This window comes from Onychostruthus taczanowskii, unplaced genomic scaffold, assembly GCF_017590055.1.
Source record: "Onychostruthus taczanowskii isolate IOZ18803 unplaced genomic scaffold, ASM1759005v1 scaffold29, whole genome shotgun sequence".
NCBI classification, from domain to species: domain Eukaryota; kingdom Metazoa; phylum Chordata; class Aves; order Passeriformes; family Passeridae; genus Onychostruthus; species Onychostruthus taczanowskii.
The window spans coordinates 6,082,788-6,097,851 of record NW_024500239.1 but is presented as its reverse complement, the minus strand read 5'-3'; the positions used below and the strand labels follow the sequence as shown (position 1 = coordinate 6,097,851).

The following is a 15,064-nucleotide window of genomic DNA, read 5'->3' as shown; positions in this document are numbered from 1 at the left end:
CGCTTCCTCCCTTGCGCCAGGAGGCGCCAGGCCGGGGAAGGGGGCGTGGCCTGAGCTTGGGGGCGTGGCCAGCTGCCGGGCGCGCGTCGCGACGCTGGCTTCCCATTGGCCCAGTCGAGGGGCTGCCCGGCAATGGCCGCCGGCCTGGGGGCGTGGCTGTGGCACTGACGGAAGTGACGAGCGCTGTGGGGGGCGGGGTGGGCGCGAGCTCCCGGATGCTTCGGGGCAGCGCCGGGGGTGGGAGATTTGCATTGATCCGCGGAATAAAACAATAGCGCTTAAATCACCAAATAATAACCCAGCTTGGCCGCCCGAGGCGTGGCCCCCGCCACCACCTGGTCGCTGTTAAACACCGTGTGAGCAAGAATTGTTTTTGTTTTTTTTTTTAAATTTTCCCCCCCGGCCGTGCAAGGATGAGCGCCGTGCCTGAGGAAGTTCAGGCAGAAGACGGCAAAGCGGAGCCCGAGAAAAACCTCTTTTACTGCGATGTGAGTGGCGTCCTTGGTGGGGTTTCAGCCCGGGCAGGCTCGGAAGGTGCGCGGGCACTGGGAGCCCGCTCCCGGCCGTGGGGAGCCGCGGCGGGCGCGGGGGCAGAGCTGGGAGCCAGAGGGGCTGTGAGTAACGCGGCCGCTCCCTGGAAGAGCAGGATTCGGGGAATTCAGGTCGGTCTGCAGCAGCCGCGGGTGCGCCGAAAGGTTCTCGCTTGCAGCCTTTCCAGTGTTTGCTAGGCGGCCGCAAAGGCTCCTTCATCGCTAAAAGCTGCAGCTGCGGCTCAGAACGCGTTCAGCTCGCCAGTGCTGTAGTGCTTTTGTAGCGCTGCGTGTTTTTTCTGGCTCCTTCAAGTTCTGCGGCAGTACGTAAAGGAAACAGACAATGCTAGCACGCATCGGTCGTTGCTTTTTTAAAAGCTAAAGATAGTAAGAAATATTTGTACGTCTGTGTTGTCTTCCGTTAATTATTGCAATGGTATATGCGTGTCTGTGGATCTTAATTAAATGCGTGTGTCTTCCTCCATGGTTTTTCGGATCCCTTTAACGTAGCTGTGAATGAACAATGAACGGAGCTGCAGTTATTCTAGGGCGTAATTTTGCCTCTGTTCCTTTCTAGTCACTGCACGACCATCCTCTTTTTGTTGGCTTTCCAGCTTGGAGGACTTTAGAAAACTAAGAATTCAGAAAATGCTGGTGGCAGAGAAGGGGGAGGCTCGTCAAAACTTCTTACCACCTGATTTATTTATTTAAACATGTATTTAGGTATTGTTTGAACAGGTTTGCATACTATTTTAGTGGTAAGCTGCTCTCCTAAAATTCATGCAAACTGTACTCTCTACTGTTTGAGCCAAAGAAGACCTTGGTAATTAGAGGATTACACTGTAGGAAGGGATGTATTTCATATTTATAATTCACTAATGGCAGAATATTCGTAGCATAACTGAATGTGTGCTTTCAATTTTTCTCTTTCAGGTTTGTAAAATTTACTGTATGTGCGCTATAAGTCTTCAGTCACACTACCGTGGTGCAAAGCATAGGAAGGTAAACTTTTTCCATATTAAATGTATATGCAGATTTAATCATAAATCCAGGATTCTTGTGAGTTCAGTACTTGATTTCACACGGCTTCAAGTGCTTATCTAATTTATTGGATTTGTAACAGTAACTTGCTTGAAATATTCCAAGAAAAAAATGAGGCGGGAATCTCACAACTCTGCTTTGTACAGCATGTAACTTGAAACATCAGCCTTACCTAAAGGTAAATGTGTGCTAATTGTGAAATTAATATTTGAATGACATGAGAGCCGCAAGTGGTGAAAGAATTCAGCTTTGATTTTGGATGTAGTTGGTGACAGTACTGTTCTGTCTTCTAAGTCTACATAACTCACCTGTACTTTGAATAAAATGAGCTTACTCTTTACTTTGATAGTAACACCAGTTCTGTTTTCCTGAAGGAGTTACATAGGTGTAACTATCAAGTCTGACACTTGTGTTGCTTTGAAGCATCATAATAACAGCTCCCTGGTTTAAGCACCAAACAATCAAAGGCATTAAATAATTAGGCATCGTTCTGTGAGGGTGTATTTAGAGACAAGGCTTTTACAAATGCTGAGTGACCGAACCTTTGGCTGTTGATTGGCTGATGATTAAAATTCCACCACATTCTCAGTCTGTAAAAGTGAGGCATAACTCAGTTGTCTGTACTCCTTTGCTGCCATCACATTGTGTTGTGGCACTGAAGAGCCTGCTCTGATGTTTTCTTAATGTAATGACACTTTATTCTTCCTGGAATGTTAGCAACTAACAGCAAAACTGCTTTTCTCAAGTGATGGTGTGCTCTCTTCTTTTTTTTTGGGAATGAGGAGCATCTCCCCATCTCTTTGCTGTTGAGACAGATTAATAGTGTTCTGTTACCTGTTTGCTGATCACTTTAATAGCATTGATTCTTATTTGAGTCAGTGGCTCTACTTTCTCCAGCCCCTTTTTTTTCTCCACAGGATTGAGCCTTCTTGTTCCCCATTGATTTAGTAAAAATGTGCAGTTTTATTTTTCGTGTCCTACCAAATGTTCCTGCTGATGCAAAGAATTCCTGTGCTTTTGTGGTTGGGGTTTTTTTTGGGTTTTTTTTTTCCTTAGCTAACCTTCTTAGCAATCTAATTATTGCTGGTTTTCCCTTCAAAAGTAGGAAACCCAGCATTTATTTTCTTAGAAAATCTGCATGTAGTTTTCCTTCTGTTTCACGCTTGGAGGTATGCTGGGCTAAGTCTCCCAGTTTCTTGTTCTCTCTCAGCTCAAAGACCTTGCTGACATAAGAGTAGGACAGGTTGAAAACTGGGTTTTTGTTGGGTGTGGAGTAGTGGTCAGTCACACAGCTGCATTGCTGTAGGAGTAACTCTCCAAGCTCACATCATCATTCTTTTCAGTTAACTCCAATTTCTTTCTTTAAATTACGAAGTCTATTGTGCGCTTTGGTAGGAAAAGATGAGAACTCATAGGTTGATTTCAGGGTTTTGTACCACTAGGTTTGGAATAACTATAAAAGTCCTGAGCCTATGTTTCTTTTTAATGCAGGGTGGGTGTAGGTAGTGAATAGCTTTAGTTTGTTCCTATTGGAGGAGTTTTTGTTCAAAATACCAAAGGATGTCCTGACAACACAACAAAATGAAGAGAAGGTAGTAGTTCTTTTCCTGAACCACAGTACTAGCCTGACCAATCCATTAGCCATTTTTTATTACTTCAGTCAGATTGCCTTTTTTATATCAGTTGCACATTTGTTTTTAAAATTACTTTGTTAAAGATACTCTGCTTGTCTGCTGCTGGAAAGTGTTCCAAAATGCAAGAAAAAGCCTTTCAGCAGAAGGACAGTCATTAAGAAAAAATGTAAACACGTGGTACATATCTGAAATTTGCCTGTGTTTCCTATAGCTGTTGAAAGTAAAATGTGTTATTTTGAATACTGTCTGACAGATTTGTGGGAATACTTCACTTGACCTTCAGTGTACATGGCTATCTTATCTCTCTTTTTTTTTTTTTTTTTTTTTGTTTTTTTCCACCTGGGTAGTTTGGTTATTCTGGATTTTGAATAGGTACATAAGATATCTGTTTAGGTTATTTCTGCATACCTTTGTTTTATCTCTTTATTTTTTCTAGTGCTGTTAATTCATAAGGCCGTACCCTTGTCAAAGAGGTGCTGATGGCCAAAGGATTGTGTGGCTGGGATGATCACAGTACAAGGCTGTGTGTATCTTGTGCATTGAGTGCTGTGCCACCTCTGTATAGCAGCATAATAGCATAGTGATGGGGTTTTGTGGCTTCATTGCACAATAGGTATTAGTGGGATGGTGAGGTGTAGAAAGTGAATTAGCCAAGATATTCACAGATGTGTGTGTAAGTCATGGCTCTGAAAATTGAACTTGGCTGGTATTGGGTTCTTTGAAAAACAGTTGAATTTTAGTTTTAGCCGTTATAGCAAAACGTTTAGGAAACAACATTTATATAAGTTTACTAATGTTTTTAATTAAACAAACCTGTGAGAGTAGTGGGGGATATTGTGCATGAAAAATGGGTTTGTTTGGCCTTTTTGTTTTTTTTTCCACAGCTGAGGAATAATCTAGGTTTTTTGGGACAACGGTCCCCAAATAAAATACACCTGCGGTGTATATACCTGGAATATGGTGGTGTGTGATACAATTTATTCTGGTTTTGTAAGTATGCATTAGTTTTATAGCTCAGTTTGCTAGGAAAATCCTAGAGTGGGGCATCTTTTTTTCAATGTGTTTTGATCAGTCCTTTGCAGGTATGGCATCAGCAGAAGAGCATTGTCTGTTTTTTGGAACACAGATGAAGATTGTTCTGGTTCTATCAGAGATTCAAGTTTCATTGCTCTCCTTTCAGGTCTGGAGTTAGCTAGGTAGAAATGCCTGCCAGGTCCCAAAAGGAGCAAAATCTGTATTCAAGACTCTATAGGCTCTTTAGAAACAAGGAATGTTAAAATCTGTGAAGAGAGCTGTTAGCCTTTGTCTTCACCATTTCAGTGTTCTCATTTCTTCTACCTCTTACCTTTGATTGCTGTGCAATTTCAACCTGTGGTTGAAATATCTGATGTGCAGGCAACTTTTCTGTCCTTTTTGTGGTAGTAAAATCAACCATTGCTGTTTAAACATTTCGGTCATACATATTTGTGTTGCTATTAGGAATGCTAACACAGCTAGTTTCAGGAAATTTACCTTGCTGTTGCATTGTTTATGTTTGGTCCCAGAAAACATGCTGTTGTGTTCTGCAGCATATCTTCATGATCCAGAGAAACTTTAATTGTGGAGATTTCCTTTTGAGGGGAAAAACCAAACAGAAGACAAACAAAACCCCAAAACTTGATTTGCTTTTTATGAGCTTGAAGAATTAAAATAAGTAGAATTTCCATGCATATTCTTGTATGCATGAAAATTAGTTAATATATCTAATGTATCAGTTAGAAATGTATCTAACTGATATATTTCAAGATTGTATATGTTTAAGGAAAAATAAGTTATATTCTTGTAATACTTAACTATGTACTTGAAACTGTTCTGTTAAATAAGATATGAACTTCAACTACTTTATGCAGTAGCTCGTACAGATTACTCTGTGCATGGAAGGTCTGAACCCTTAAAACCAGTAGTTTTTGAGTTTTGGCTTCTCAAAGTTAGATACTTTGCCAAAAGTTACTCTAACTTTTCACAGCCTTAGCTCAAAAACAGCTGTTGAAATCCCTGAACCAGAACAGAGAATAAGTTTCTTACCTAATGTGTGAGAATCTTAATTCCTGATCTAGTAGCAGGGACCATAAGTTAAATGGACCCTTTAGCTTCAGTTGTGAAACTGCATTTCTGATATTAACAAAAGCAATAAACCAGGTGCAGTCAAAGGTGATTGTCTGAAAATAGTCAGGAGGAAATTCTCTTTGAGCAGCAGCTCACAGTTGCTAATGTTTTCTGTGCTTGTCTGAAAAACTTGATATTAGCAGCTGTTTGTTGTAAAACTGGAGAATGAGTAAAAAAAGCACTTGGAACAGCATCACTGTGAGGAACACTGTGTCTGTATTTCTAAACTTATGAAATCCTGCTGAATTTATACAAAACCATCCTCTGCCTGTGGCAATACCAGGACTTAGGTAACTTCCTTATTTTATAAATGCCACAAAATTACAGCTACTCAGCTTCTCAGACAATTAACTATTGTATCAGTCTTGCTTCCTGTTGAATTGCCACACCCATGTCCAGCATCTCTTCCATGGCACTGAATATTGAAAATACAGCTCTTAACTCCATGGACTGCTCTGGACAGACAGCTGCTGTAGTGGTAGAATGATCACACTTATTGTTCCATTCTCGTAAATGACAAGTTTGTGTTTACTTGCCAGAAAATTGTCAAAATGAGTCAGGATTGCTTTAGCTATTAACTGGAAATTTAAGTTCCTCTTTTCTTTAGATTTTGCCAAAATCATCTGTTCTGGATTCAGCCAGTGAAAGATACTTTTCCTCTTCTTCATGATATGAATGATCTTTCCTGAGATTTGGCTAGCCTTAAGGTTTAACCAAATCCACTCAAAATGGTGGGGGAGCTGCTTTTAGTTAGTTTTTCCTTTTGGGGTAAGATTTTATTATTTTTTTTTTTTTAATGTGGTTGTTGTTGTGGTTGGAACTACACTTTCTGAGAACTTATGAGCTGTAATCATACTTTAGGTTTTCCTGGCATCCCTCAGATGTGTTTCAAGCCATAATCATCCCTTAAAACTTCACTAAATAACAGGGCTTTCTTGAAAGTAACCTTGTGTTAACTGTGAGTACAGTTTTGTCAGTACTTCCAGCTTTTGCAGACAATCATAAAGGCTCTAATTTTTCTTGTTTGACAATGGAAAATTTGGCCTGTAATGCAATTAATCTGCAAAGGCTTCTCTGGAAGTGCTGGATTTTTCCTTCGAATGATGCAGCACATTAATTTATTTCTCTTATTCTATTTTGGGATGACTTGCATCTTCATAATTAAAGCAAGAGAAAGCCCTGAGACGCAGGACTGTCTATAGTAAGTATAATACTTTTTTCTTCCAGCCTCCTAGGATAGATATTGCTTGGGGATTTACTGTTTTGTTGCCTTTCCTATAATTCAGGTATTTGCATTTACTGATTCATATGTCTCTAACTGTGTTTCTCTTTATATGCTGAACATTCTTCTGAGATTTGTCTAGTGAACTGCTGAGCAAAGAATTGGTTTAGAGTATGAAACCTTACTTATGGCTTTTCACATATAAATATTTATATATCTGTCCAGTGGAGGGATGTATAGTCAGTGTTTTACTTTCTCACATTCTCAAGCTTAACTGTCTCCCACTTGTCTGTCAGCTTGATGCACTCACTGCTGAGCTTCAGGCAGAATGCTAAGAAGCTAAATCAGCAGGCTAACACAGCACTGTGTCAGATGCAGCTCTACCAGTGCTGAAGCTGCTTGGCTGCATCACAGGAATGTTCTGCCTCTCTTTATTGTAGTGGACTTGGAGGAGCAAAGATGTATTCAAGGTGAATTCAGTTGTTGGGGTGTCTTTTCCCCCAGAAACTGAGAATGTAAATCCAGACCATCATATGTCAATGAAAGTAAGAGTTGTGGTGAAAGGTTGGAAATGTGTATATGTAGCTCACAGTGGAAATGAAAATCTTGTTGTAAAGCTACTTATGAGGACATACAGGAAGCAGAGGTGTAAGCAGATGTGGGAATACTGATAAAAATCAATGATACTGTTAAAAACCAAAGTGGTTATAGTCAGTCATACAAGAGACAAGCCTTCTACTTAGCCTATTCTCTCAAGAAACAAGGCTTACATTCCACCTTTATCATCTGTTCCCCAGTGTCTTTTGAACCTCTCAGCCTTTTTGAACCAAGCTGATCAGAGGTGCCTGAAGATGCACATCTGCACAGGGAAGAGTGACGGTGTCAGTCCTGTACGGAGGGAAGTGCTGCAGGCTGAGCTCACTACTTACTGGACCCTGAAGAATCAACACACAAGAAAGATCTGGGAAAATGCTGGTCAGAGGCTCTTTCCTAAGAGACTGAGCTTCATTAGCTGCTCTCAGGGTTTTGTTTAGTGCAAGACATGTTGCTCAAGTGTGAGAACAGTTACGAGATTTTGCCTCGGCACCCGTGACTGCTGTATGGTAACGAAGCTCACTGACAGAATTTGAGGAGTTGTGAATACTTCAAAGTCTTCTCAAAGTCCAATTCTTTTCAAGCACTACAAAATTGTATTTACACCTCAGCAACAAGAACAGATTTGTGTGGCTCTGGTCAAGGGCTTTTAGTGGAAGACACTTAATACAGATTTCTTTGAATTTTGTCAGAAATTGTCATTAAAAGTAATACTCATTAAGTGAAGAGGTTCTTTCTTCAAGATCATAAAATCTGGTTTTGGAGGAATAATGTATGGGATGCATGTGGCAGAAAGTGTGACTCGAATAAGGGGACAGAAGTTGTGGCATCGGGACTGTGAAAAGAGTGGTGCAGTGCAGGAGCCTCTTGCAAAGACCTATGGCTTTAGATAACAGTGCTGTATGTACTACACTCTCCGTATTCCATGGAGAATTGAGAATTAATCCTTGGGTTAAGAATGTGTGCATGCTACAAGTACTGTTTCTTTGGAAATGTCATGACTTGGGATCTTTCAACTGCAGGAGAAGAAGTAAAAATATCTAATTAATAAAATGAAGAATTTAGAAGCTTTGATAAGCAAGTTAGCTGTGACTTCTGGAGGAGTCTCAACATCACAGGGTACCACATGTCAGAAGCATTGCAAGATATGCTTTTATCCAGAAAGTTCTCTGCCTCAGAAATAATTTTGAAGTGATCAGAAACTTACATCTAATAAAAAACTATTATTAATACTATTGATGTCTCCTTTATTCTACTCTGTCTATTGCATTCGCATTCTGCTTCACTGAAGATCAAGATGTGGAAGGTCAATTTGCAAGCCATTGGTAGGGTTTATTTGTCCAAAGAGGCTGAAATTTGGTCTGATGAAATTTATTTGTATGTTTCAGTTGTGCTGCTTTAGGTTTTTTTTACAATTAAGAAAAAAGCTTTTCTAAGTAACTTTTCAGAGATGTTGGGAACTACAATGCAGAATTAGGTAGTCAGTATATTTGTAGAACTTCTTGAACTCTCCCATGGACATATTACCAATTATATAAATAATTCTCCTTCAAGGTCCAGCAGATCCAGTAAATTCATTGTGCTCTGTCACTGATACAAAAGAATAATTATGAATTTGTCTAGTCTTTATTTTTTCATTTAAAGTAGCTGTTTTTTGTTTTTTTTTTTAACTGTTTGTAGACCTGTGAGGTAAGCATGAACAAAAATTATTACATTTAGTAGTAAAGTTTTGTGAATGAGCATGGAAAGTATGGATTTTTTAAAATTAGGTGCACTATGTAAAGTATGAATCTAATTTAATTTCAGTATATAAATTAATGAGGTGCTTTTGTTATTGTTGCTGGATCTGCAGTCTTGTTCTAATGTTCATGCTATCAAATGTTTCAGTGAGATTGAAATGTGACAGCATGTTCACAGAGCTGGAGTTCAAAGAGCCAGGAAAAAAAAGTTGTCAAAGTGAAGGATGAGTTTTCTTGGAAATAATTCAGGATGATACCTGACAAGTATGTGAAATGTACACTGTCTAAAAAGGAAAAGGTGCTTCAGAGGATGAGGCGTGACATATTTAGAATGTTTTACACCAATATCTGCATTTTCCTCCTTGCTGCAGAATTAAAAAACGTTCTTTTGTCAGTAGGGAAAACACCTCCCTTTTAAATCAAACACCTGCCATTTGTAAACCAAAATTTAAAAGTATTTGGGTTCTGAGTGTTTCCAAATGGGATATGCCATGTATCCTTTCTGAACCCACCAGAAGTTACTTGATAATCCAGAAGTGGTGAGTGTATGTAACCTGTGACTGTACAACCATGTTGACTCCAAGTCAATTAAGTGAGGGAATGCATCTGATTCCAGATGTTTGTTTTTGGAGGAGTTCCACTTCCTGTAAGAAAGGTGACTTTCTTCATCACATTACCATGTGAGCTTCCATATGAAAAAACAATCCACAAGCTATTTTTATGGTAATGACAGAATTGGACATCTTGGGTTGTTTTGGCTTGGGTTTTTTTTTCCCCTCTTCAGCAGTTCAGAGGAAAGCAACATAATGGAAGGTGTGGAAATAGAAGATGCTGAAGTTCTGAGACTTCACCAAGAGTGTTAAGTCAAAGCACCCCTGAGTACATGAATTTCAGTCATGTGATTCCTTTGTACAGCGATGTAATTGGACAGATGGAATAGTTCTTTCAGCTCTTTTTTAAGCCGTTGCCCATGTGTTCAGGGATAAGGAATGAAGGGGAATGAACTTTTTTTTTTCCCCCCCTTGGGGTCTATTGGCCAAAATAGAAAAATTTTGAAAGCTTTTTGCTTTGAGCAAGAGGCACTAAATGATGGGGCAATATACACATAGGCAAACATTTACTGGGCAGTAGCAAAGTGCAGTGGTTTGCTACTATTAGCTCAGGCAAGAGGCATAACACAGAGTGTGAGCCCTGTTAAAATCCTTTATGGGCTGCCTGGCTTTATCAGTGAAATGAATATGGCACAGAGGAGTAGATGAATGATTTTTTTTTTGTACAGCCTATGGATTATTTTCTTGCATTACAGTATGATGTAGAGGCAGCTTGTCCTGCTCTTACAGCAATACAAATGAAAAGTGTAATAAGGGATGTTTTTAGCTGCTGGATCTACTACTCTGCATTCTAGACCCTTCAACTTTAGACCTGTAAATTGCACCATGAGTAAAGAAAGCTTCATTATGGTTGTTCTGTAAAACATGGAGTCGAGGAGAGGAATCCGGTCTGAAGATAAGCTGCAGTTACTAAACAGCACTGAAGACAAGTTCTTCCTCCAGTGAAGGCACAAATGTGGTGGATTCTGCCTTGTGTTCACTAATGATAAACTTATCAGTATCCTGATCAGCATTTCAGCTTAATATGTTAAGAAATCAATATGTTTTAACGTGTTCCTCCATGCTCAGTGTCTGTTAAACATGGATAAGGATGTGTTTTTTGGACGTATATCTACTGCTGAGTCTTCAAAGGAAAAGCCTGGAAGTTCTATTCTAACTTACAGATTAGAAGAGAAAATGTTTCAGAAGCCATAATAATAGAAATGTAAGGTGGAACACTATTTCAACACCCTTACTGCTTTTCTCTTGGGGAGTTTCTCGACATGGTGGAATCTGGCGTCTTTGTGCCCTTCCCCTTTGTTCTCAAAAGGGGATCTGGTGCTGAGCTCGGGACATCCTTGTTGCTGCTAAGTTGCTGAATTGACAGCGTCTGAAACTGCCCTTTTGTTTTGAAACATGGCTTTCACATTTCTGGCAGTCATTAGGAATGTGTGTGCATTACAAATACATAAAAAGATGTTTCTTTGTTCTCCACCTTTTATATGTTCAGCAGTCTGTAATTGAATATTGAATGGAAAGGGTTTTTGGGGGAGTTGTTTTTGTTGGGTTTTTTTGTTTGTTCATGTGCATAGCTAGTATTTGGAAAATAATGCTTACTAAATAAAATAATCATGTGTAAGAGATTTCCTGAGACTGATCAGGTGATTTCCTAACTTCCTGATTGAAGCAAGACTACAGCCAGTGCTGGATCATCGCTTACTTGCTGAATCCTTGAACATCTTCACAGGCAGAGAGTCTTCTACCTGTGTTAATCAGTCTGCAGTTGCTCCTCTGTTCAAAGAGGAATTTTATCCTAATATCTAATCTTTGCGCCTGAAGCCACTATTCCTGGCTGGTACTTTTTAACGCTTTTGTCGTGTTCCCAGAGGGCTCGCATTTTGTAGCTGCTGTTCAGGTATCCATGCTATTGTGTCTCCTCTTAAGTCTCCACCAGTCAAAAGAATCCAGCTCCCAAACCTGTTCTCATAAGTTATTTGCCCTGGATTGTTTGTTGTGGTAGCCATTTTGCTGAGCCCCCTCTGCTCTCTCTACATCCCCCTTGAAATGAACAGGGGTGACAGTAGTCATCCTTGCAAGTCCCAGATAATGGGGCATAAGATATTCTTCAGTGAGCTGCCAGTGCAGTATCTCAGTGTTCCCAAGGTCCTGCTCAGCTGAAGCTGTGGCATCACTTGTATCCCCTAAATTACTGTTGCCTGTGAATTTTCTGATGGTGTTTTATGAATGCCAGCATCAATAACCTGGTTGGGGATGCATCCCTGGGCGTTGTGGGCCCTGGAATTTGCTCTTTGGGGGATTCTGCTGCTTACTGGATGCCAGGAGGCTGCTTTGTTGATTGTTTCCCTTTGAGCCTGGCAACCAGCTGATTTTCAGCTCATTGATCAGTCTGGTATGCTTTAGAGAAAGTACTATTTTGGTTTGATTTTGAGATGCTTAAGAAATATATTATTGCTAACATTACACAGCCATGTGGCTAGTAAGTGTGAATTGAATGTTAGCCTGGAAAACTGCTGTTGCTGAATGGGAGAGTCTTCAAGATCAAAACTGCTTTGTTAAACATCTGTGGGCAGCAATGATCTTCACTTAATGCTTTTTCTTTTTTTGTAATTAAAAAAAAAAAAAAATCAGTCCTCCAATCTGCTGCTTTTGGTGATAGCAGCAGCTACAACTTGATTTATAGTTTGACCATATTTATAAACTAATGATGTTAAGGCAGAATGTGCTGAGAACTGCTTCTAGTGCAATTCTCTGTAAATTCACTTTGTTCCTGGAAGTAAACTAAATAAAGCACTTTTTCTCATAAGCCTGTTTGTATCATATAGCATTTGATTTGGCCATGTTGTCTGCACATGCTGGACCCGGAATCTTGACTTGAGCTTCAGACACTAACTGAACAATTCTGACATTAAGTAATTGTTGTACTTGCAAAATGCCTGGGGATCTTCTTGCTACCAGATACTCTGAAGCTTTTAACTGAAAAATATGCATAATTTATTTTAAGGAGTCAAGGGAGATATGCTTTCCCATACCCCTTCCCTTATGTTAATACTGGATGTTTGCAAAATGTTTGTAACCTTGATTTTATTTGATTTACAGCTTTGATACTATCTCCTAATTCCCTGTCTTATGCAGAAAGAGGAAAAAAAGTATGAATGCAACATGTTGTATTTGCCATGACTATAGAAAAGTTTTTTACTTCAAAATTAGGAGTTATGTGTGCAAATAATTAATAATGTAACTCACTTCTTCCATCAAATGAGTATTAATGTATCACCTTATTTTAATCTTGATTGTTTGTTGTGACTTACAAAACATTGGCAATGTCATTAAAGCACAGTGGTTTATGGATGTCTCTGGATTTGAGGGAGAGAGGGGCAAGTGAGAAATTCCAGCAGGAGTGTAAGTGCACACCTTAACATTGACTTTGAAGCTCTGAGTGGTTAGGAATAGATACAGATCCCTATGTAAAAGAGGATGTAGTTTAATGATGATATTGTGTCTGGGACTGTGTTTAGGCTCTGAATATTTAGACCAGAAGGTTTTATTTAGACCTGGAACACAGATTGATTGTTGAGCATGATACTGAATAGTTAAAATAATTAAAATAAGTATCCAATATGAAAAGCACTTAAAAATTAAATAAGCATTGAATATGCTAGTTTCTGTGCCATTTGTGTGTTTGGTATTTTGTGTTGGTGGAGAAGGGGAGTGGAATGGGAGACTTAGAGCAATGAAGTTAAAAAAGAAAACTATGAGGATGGAATACTGAGCCTATATTAAACTGCAAAATGAAGATAATTGTTCAATTCTGTAATGTGTCAATGATCTACTAAGTATTTATTAAAATCAAATGAGAAGAAGTAATCTGACTGTCAAACTTTTATCCTAGGTTCTTCAGCTCTAATCCAAGTTCCGATGAAGTACCGAGTGCTCAGACGAGGTAGCTGAATATAAATGATGCCTTTTTCAGATTTGAAATCAGTGTTTTTATTTCAATGGTGACTAAAGCAGGTGTTCTGGTTATGTTCTGGAAATAAGCAGTGCAAGCTGCCAGACATTTGGACCATTGCTTTTCTTCTGTGCACTGGTTAATTTATGTCAAAAGAGGTCTTAGGAGAATATGAAGTTACAAGTATTTTTACAGAAAGACTTTCAAACTTGAGATATAGTTTCTGTCTTCATGAATATCTGACAATATCACAGTGAATCTAGCTAGTATTTTTTTAGTTGGTGAAGTTTTCAATAAAAAAACTTGCAGCGTGCTCAGAGTACAGTGAAACCAAGAACAGCATGGGTTGCTTGCTATTTAGATAAGACAAAAGTATTTGGTTGTGTGTTAGGAAACAAGAAGGAAATGGCCTTACCTTGACCAGACCTGTAACTTTTTTCTGCATGCATCTTTCCATATGAAGTCAAAAAGATCATGTGCCTTTGTCTGTCAGCTTGGGAATAACCAGCTCACGCTGAGCTGCTGCACAGGCACACAAATGCATGCATTTAAGTGCTGATGAAAGTCTGTCTATGGAGATGAATTGCGTGGCACCAGCTTGTTACACGTTGACTGTCACATGCTAGTGCTGCATGTCACCTCAGGTGAAAAAAAACCCAACCAAAACATAGAAAGATTTTCAGAATACTGTGAAATTTTGATCAAAGTGGGCCATATTGTTGCTGTGGCAGGAGGTGTCCCACGAGGTATTTTGTAGCACTGTTAAATTGCAATAGGTTTTTCATCTAAATGGTGCAACTTAGTAGAGTTTTTCTTTGTGTTCAGTTCTGGAGTTTGACTTGATAGCAACGCAGGCGTATTTCTAATGACATGAATATTTAAGAATGAATGTGGAATTCCCTCTTCTTGTGAAGTTGTGGTTGGGGTTTTTTTAGCCATAACCTGACATCTTAGTGGGAAAGAATACAATAACAGTTCCATGCTTATGGTATTTCTACTTGTTTGCTCTGACTGGAAGAAACTAGCAGTGTTAATTACTCTTATGTAGTTCATTGGTCAGTTATTTGTAGTACATTAGTCATGTAATTAGGTAGATGAATTCTAGTTCTGCACTTCTTTTTGCGGAAGGAAAATATGTTTTTTAACACTTAGTCATGGTCTTTTATAATGTCCAACATTTGAATACACTTAATGTCTCATTGAGATTGTTTTGTGGGTATATTTAGCTGAACTCTGCTGGTGTTCTAAGCTGAGCAGGAATGCTGTAGAAGTGTTTCAGGCAGAGCAACAACCAGGCTATTAAAACTCAGTGAGGAGCAAGATAGAGCCCTGATTGAAACACTGCTAGTTCGGACTCAGGAATATACTGACTGTGTCTGTGCAACCTTTGGGCTGCCCAGAGCTCAAAAGGTATTTGCTGTATTAGTGAAGATTGTGTTCTTTGTTAGCCTTAAGGCAGTATAATTCTTGAACTTCAGACTCCAAACAAGCAGGCCCAGAATGCTGTATGAATGTTAGGCTTTTGAGGGGAAGAGGAGGTTGATGGCTTTTCTTTTTTTTCATGAGAACTGACGCAGTCCAGGACATGCTATGCATGTG

The 15,064-nt window shown here is 39.3% G+C and overlaps 1 protein-coding gene across 4 annotated transcripts in view; it reads left to right on the top strand.

Annotated features, from left to right (window-relative positions):
* The first annotated feature begins 208 nt into the window (after positions 1-208).
* The window catches only part of LOC121337806, a 28,321-nt gene continuing 13,465 nt past the window's right edge, over positions 209-15,064 (top strand). Inside the window, exons 1-4 of one of the 4 annotated variants that reach the window (XM_041408139.1) lie at positions 209-488; positions 1,464-1,532; positions 6,518-6,551; positions 13,406-13,456. In XM_041408139.1, coding sequence (XP_041264073.1) covers positions 414-488; positions 1,464-1,532; positions 6,518-6,551; positions 13,406-13,456 — 229 coding nt within the window. In that variant the 5' untranslated portion in view covers positions 209-413. Of the gene's footprint in view, positions 535-1,463; positions 1,533-6,517; positions 6,552-13,405; positions 13,457-15,064 lie in introns of those variants that run through there. The other 3 variants (XM_041408140.1, XM_041408141.1, XM_041408142.1) reach the window with 3 other exon arrangements.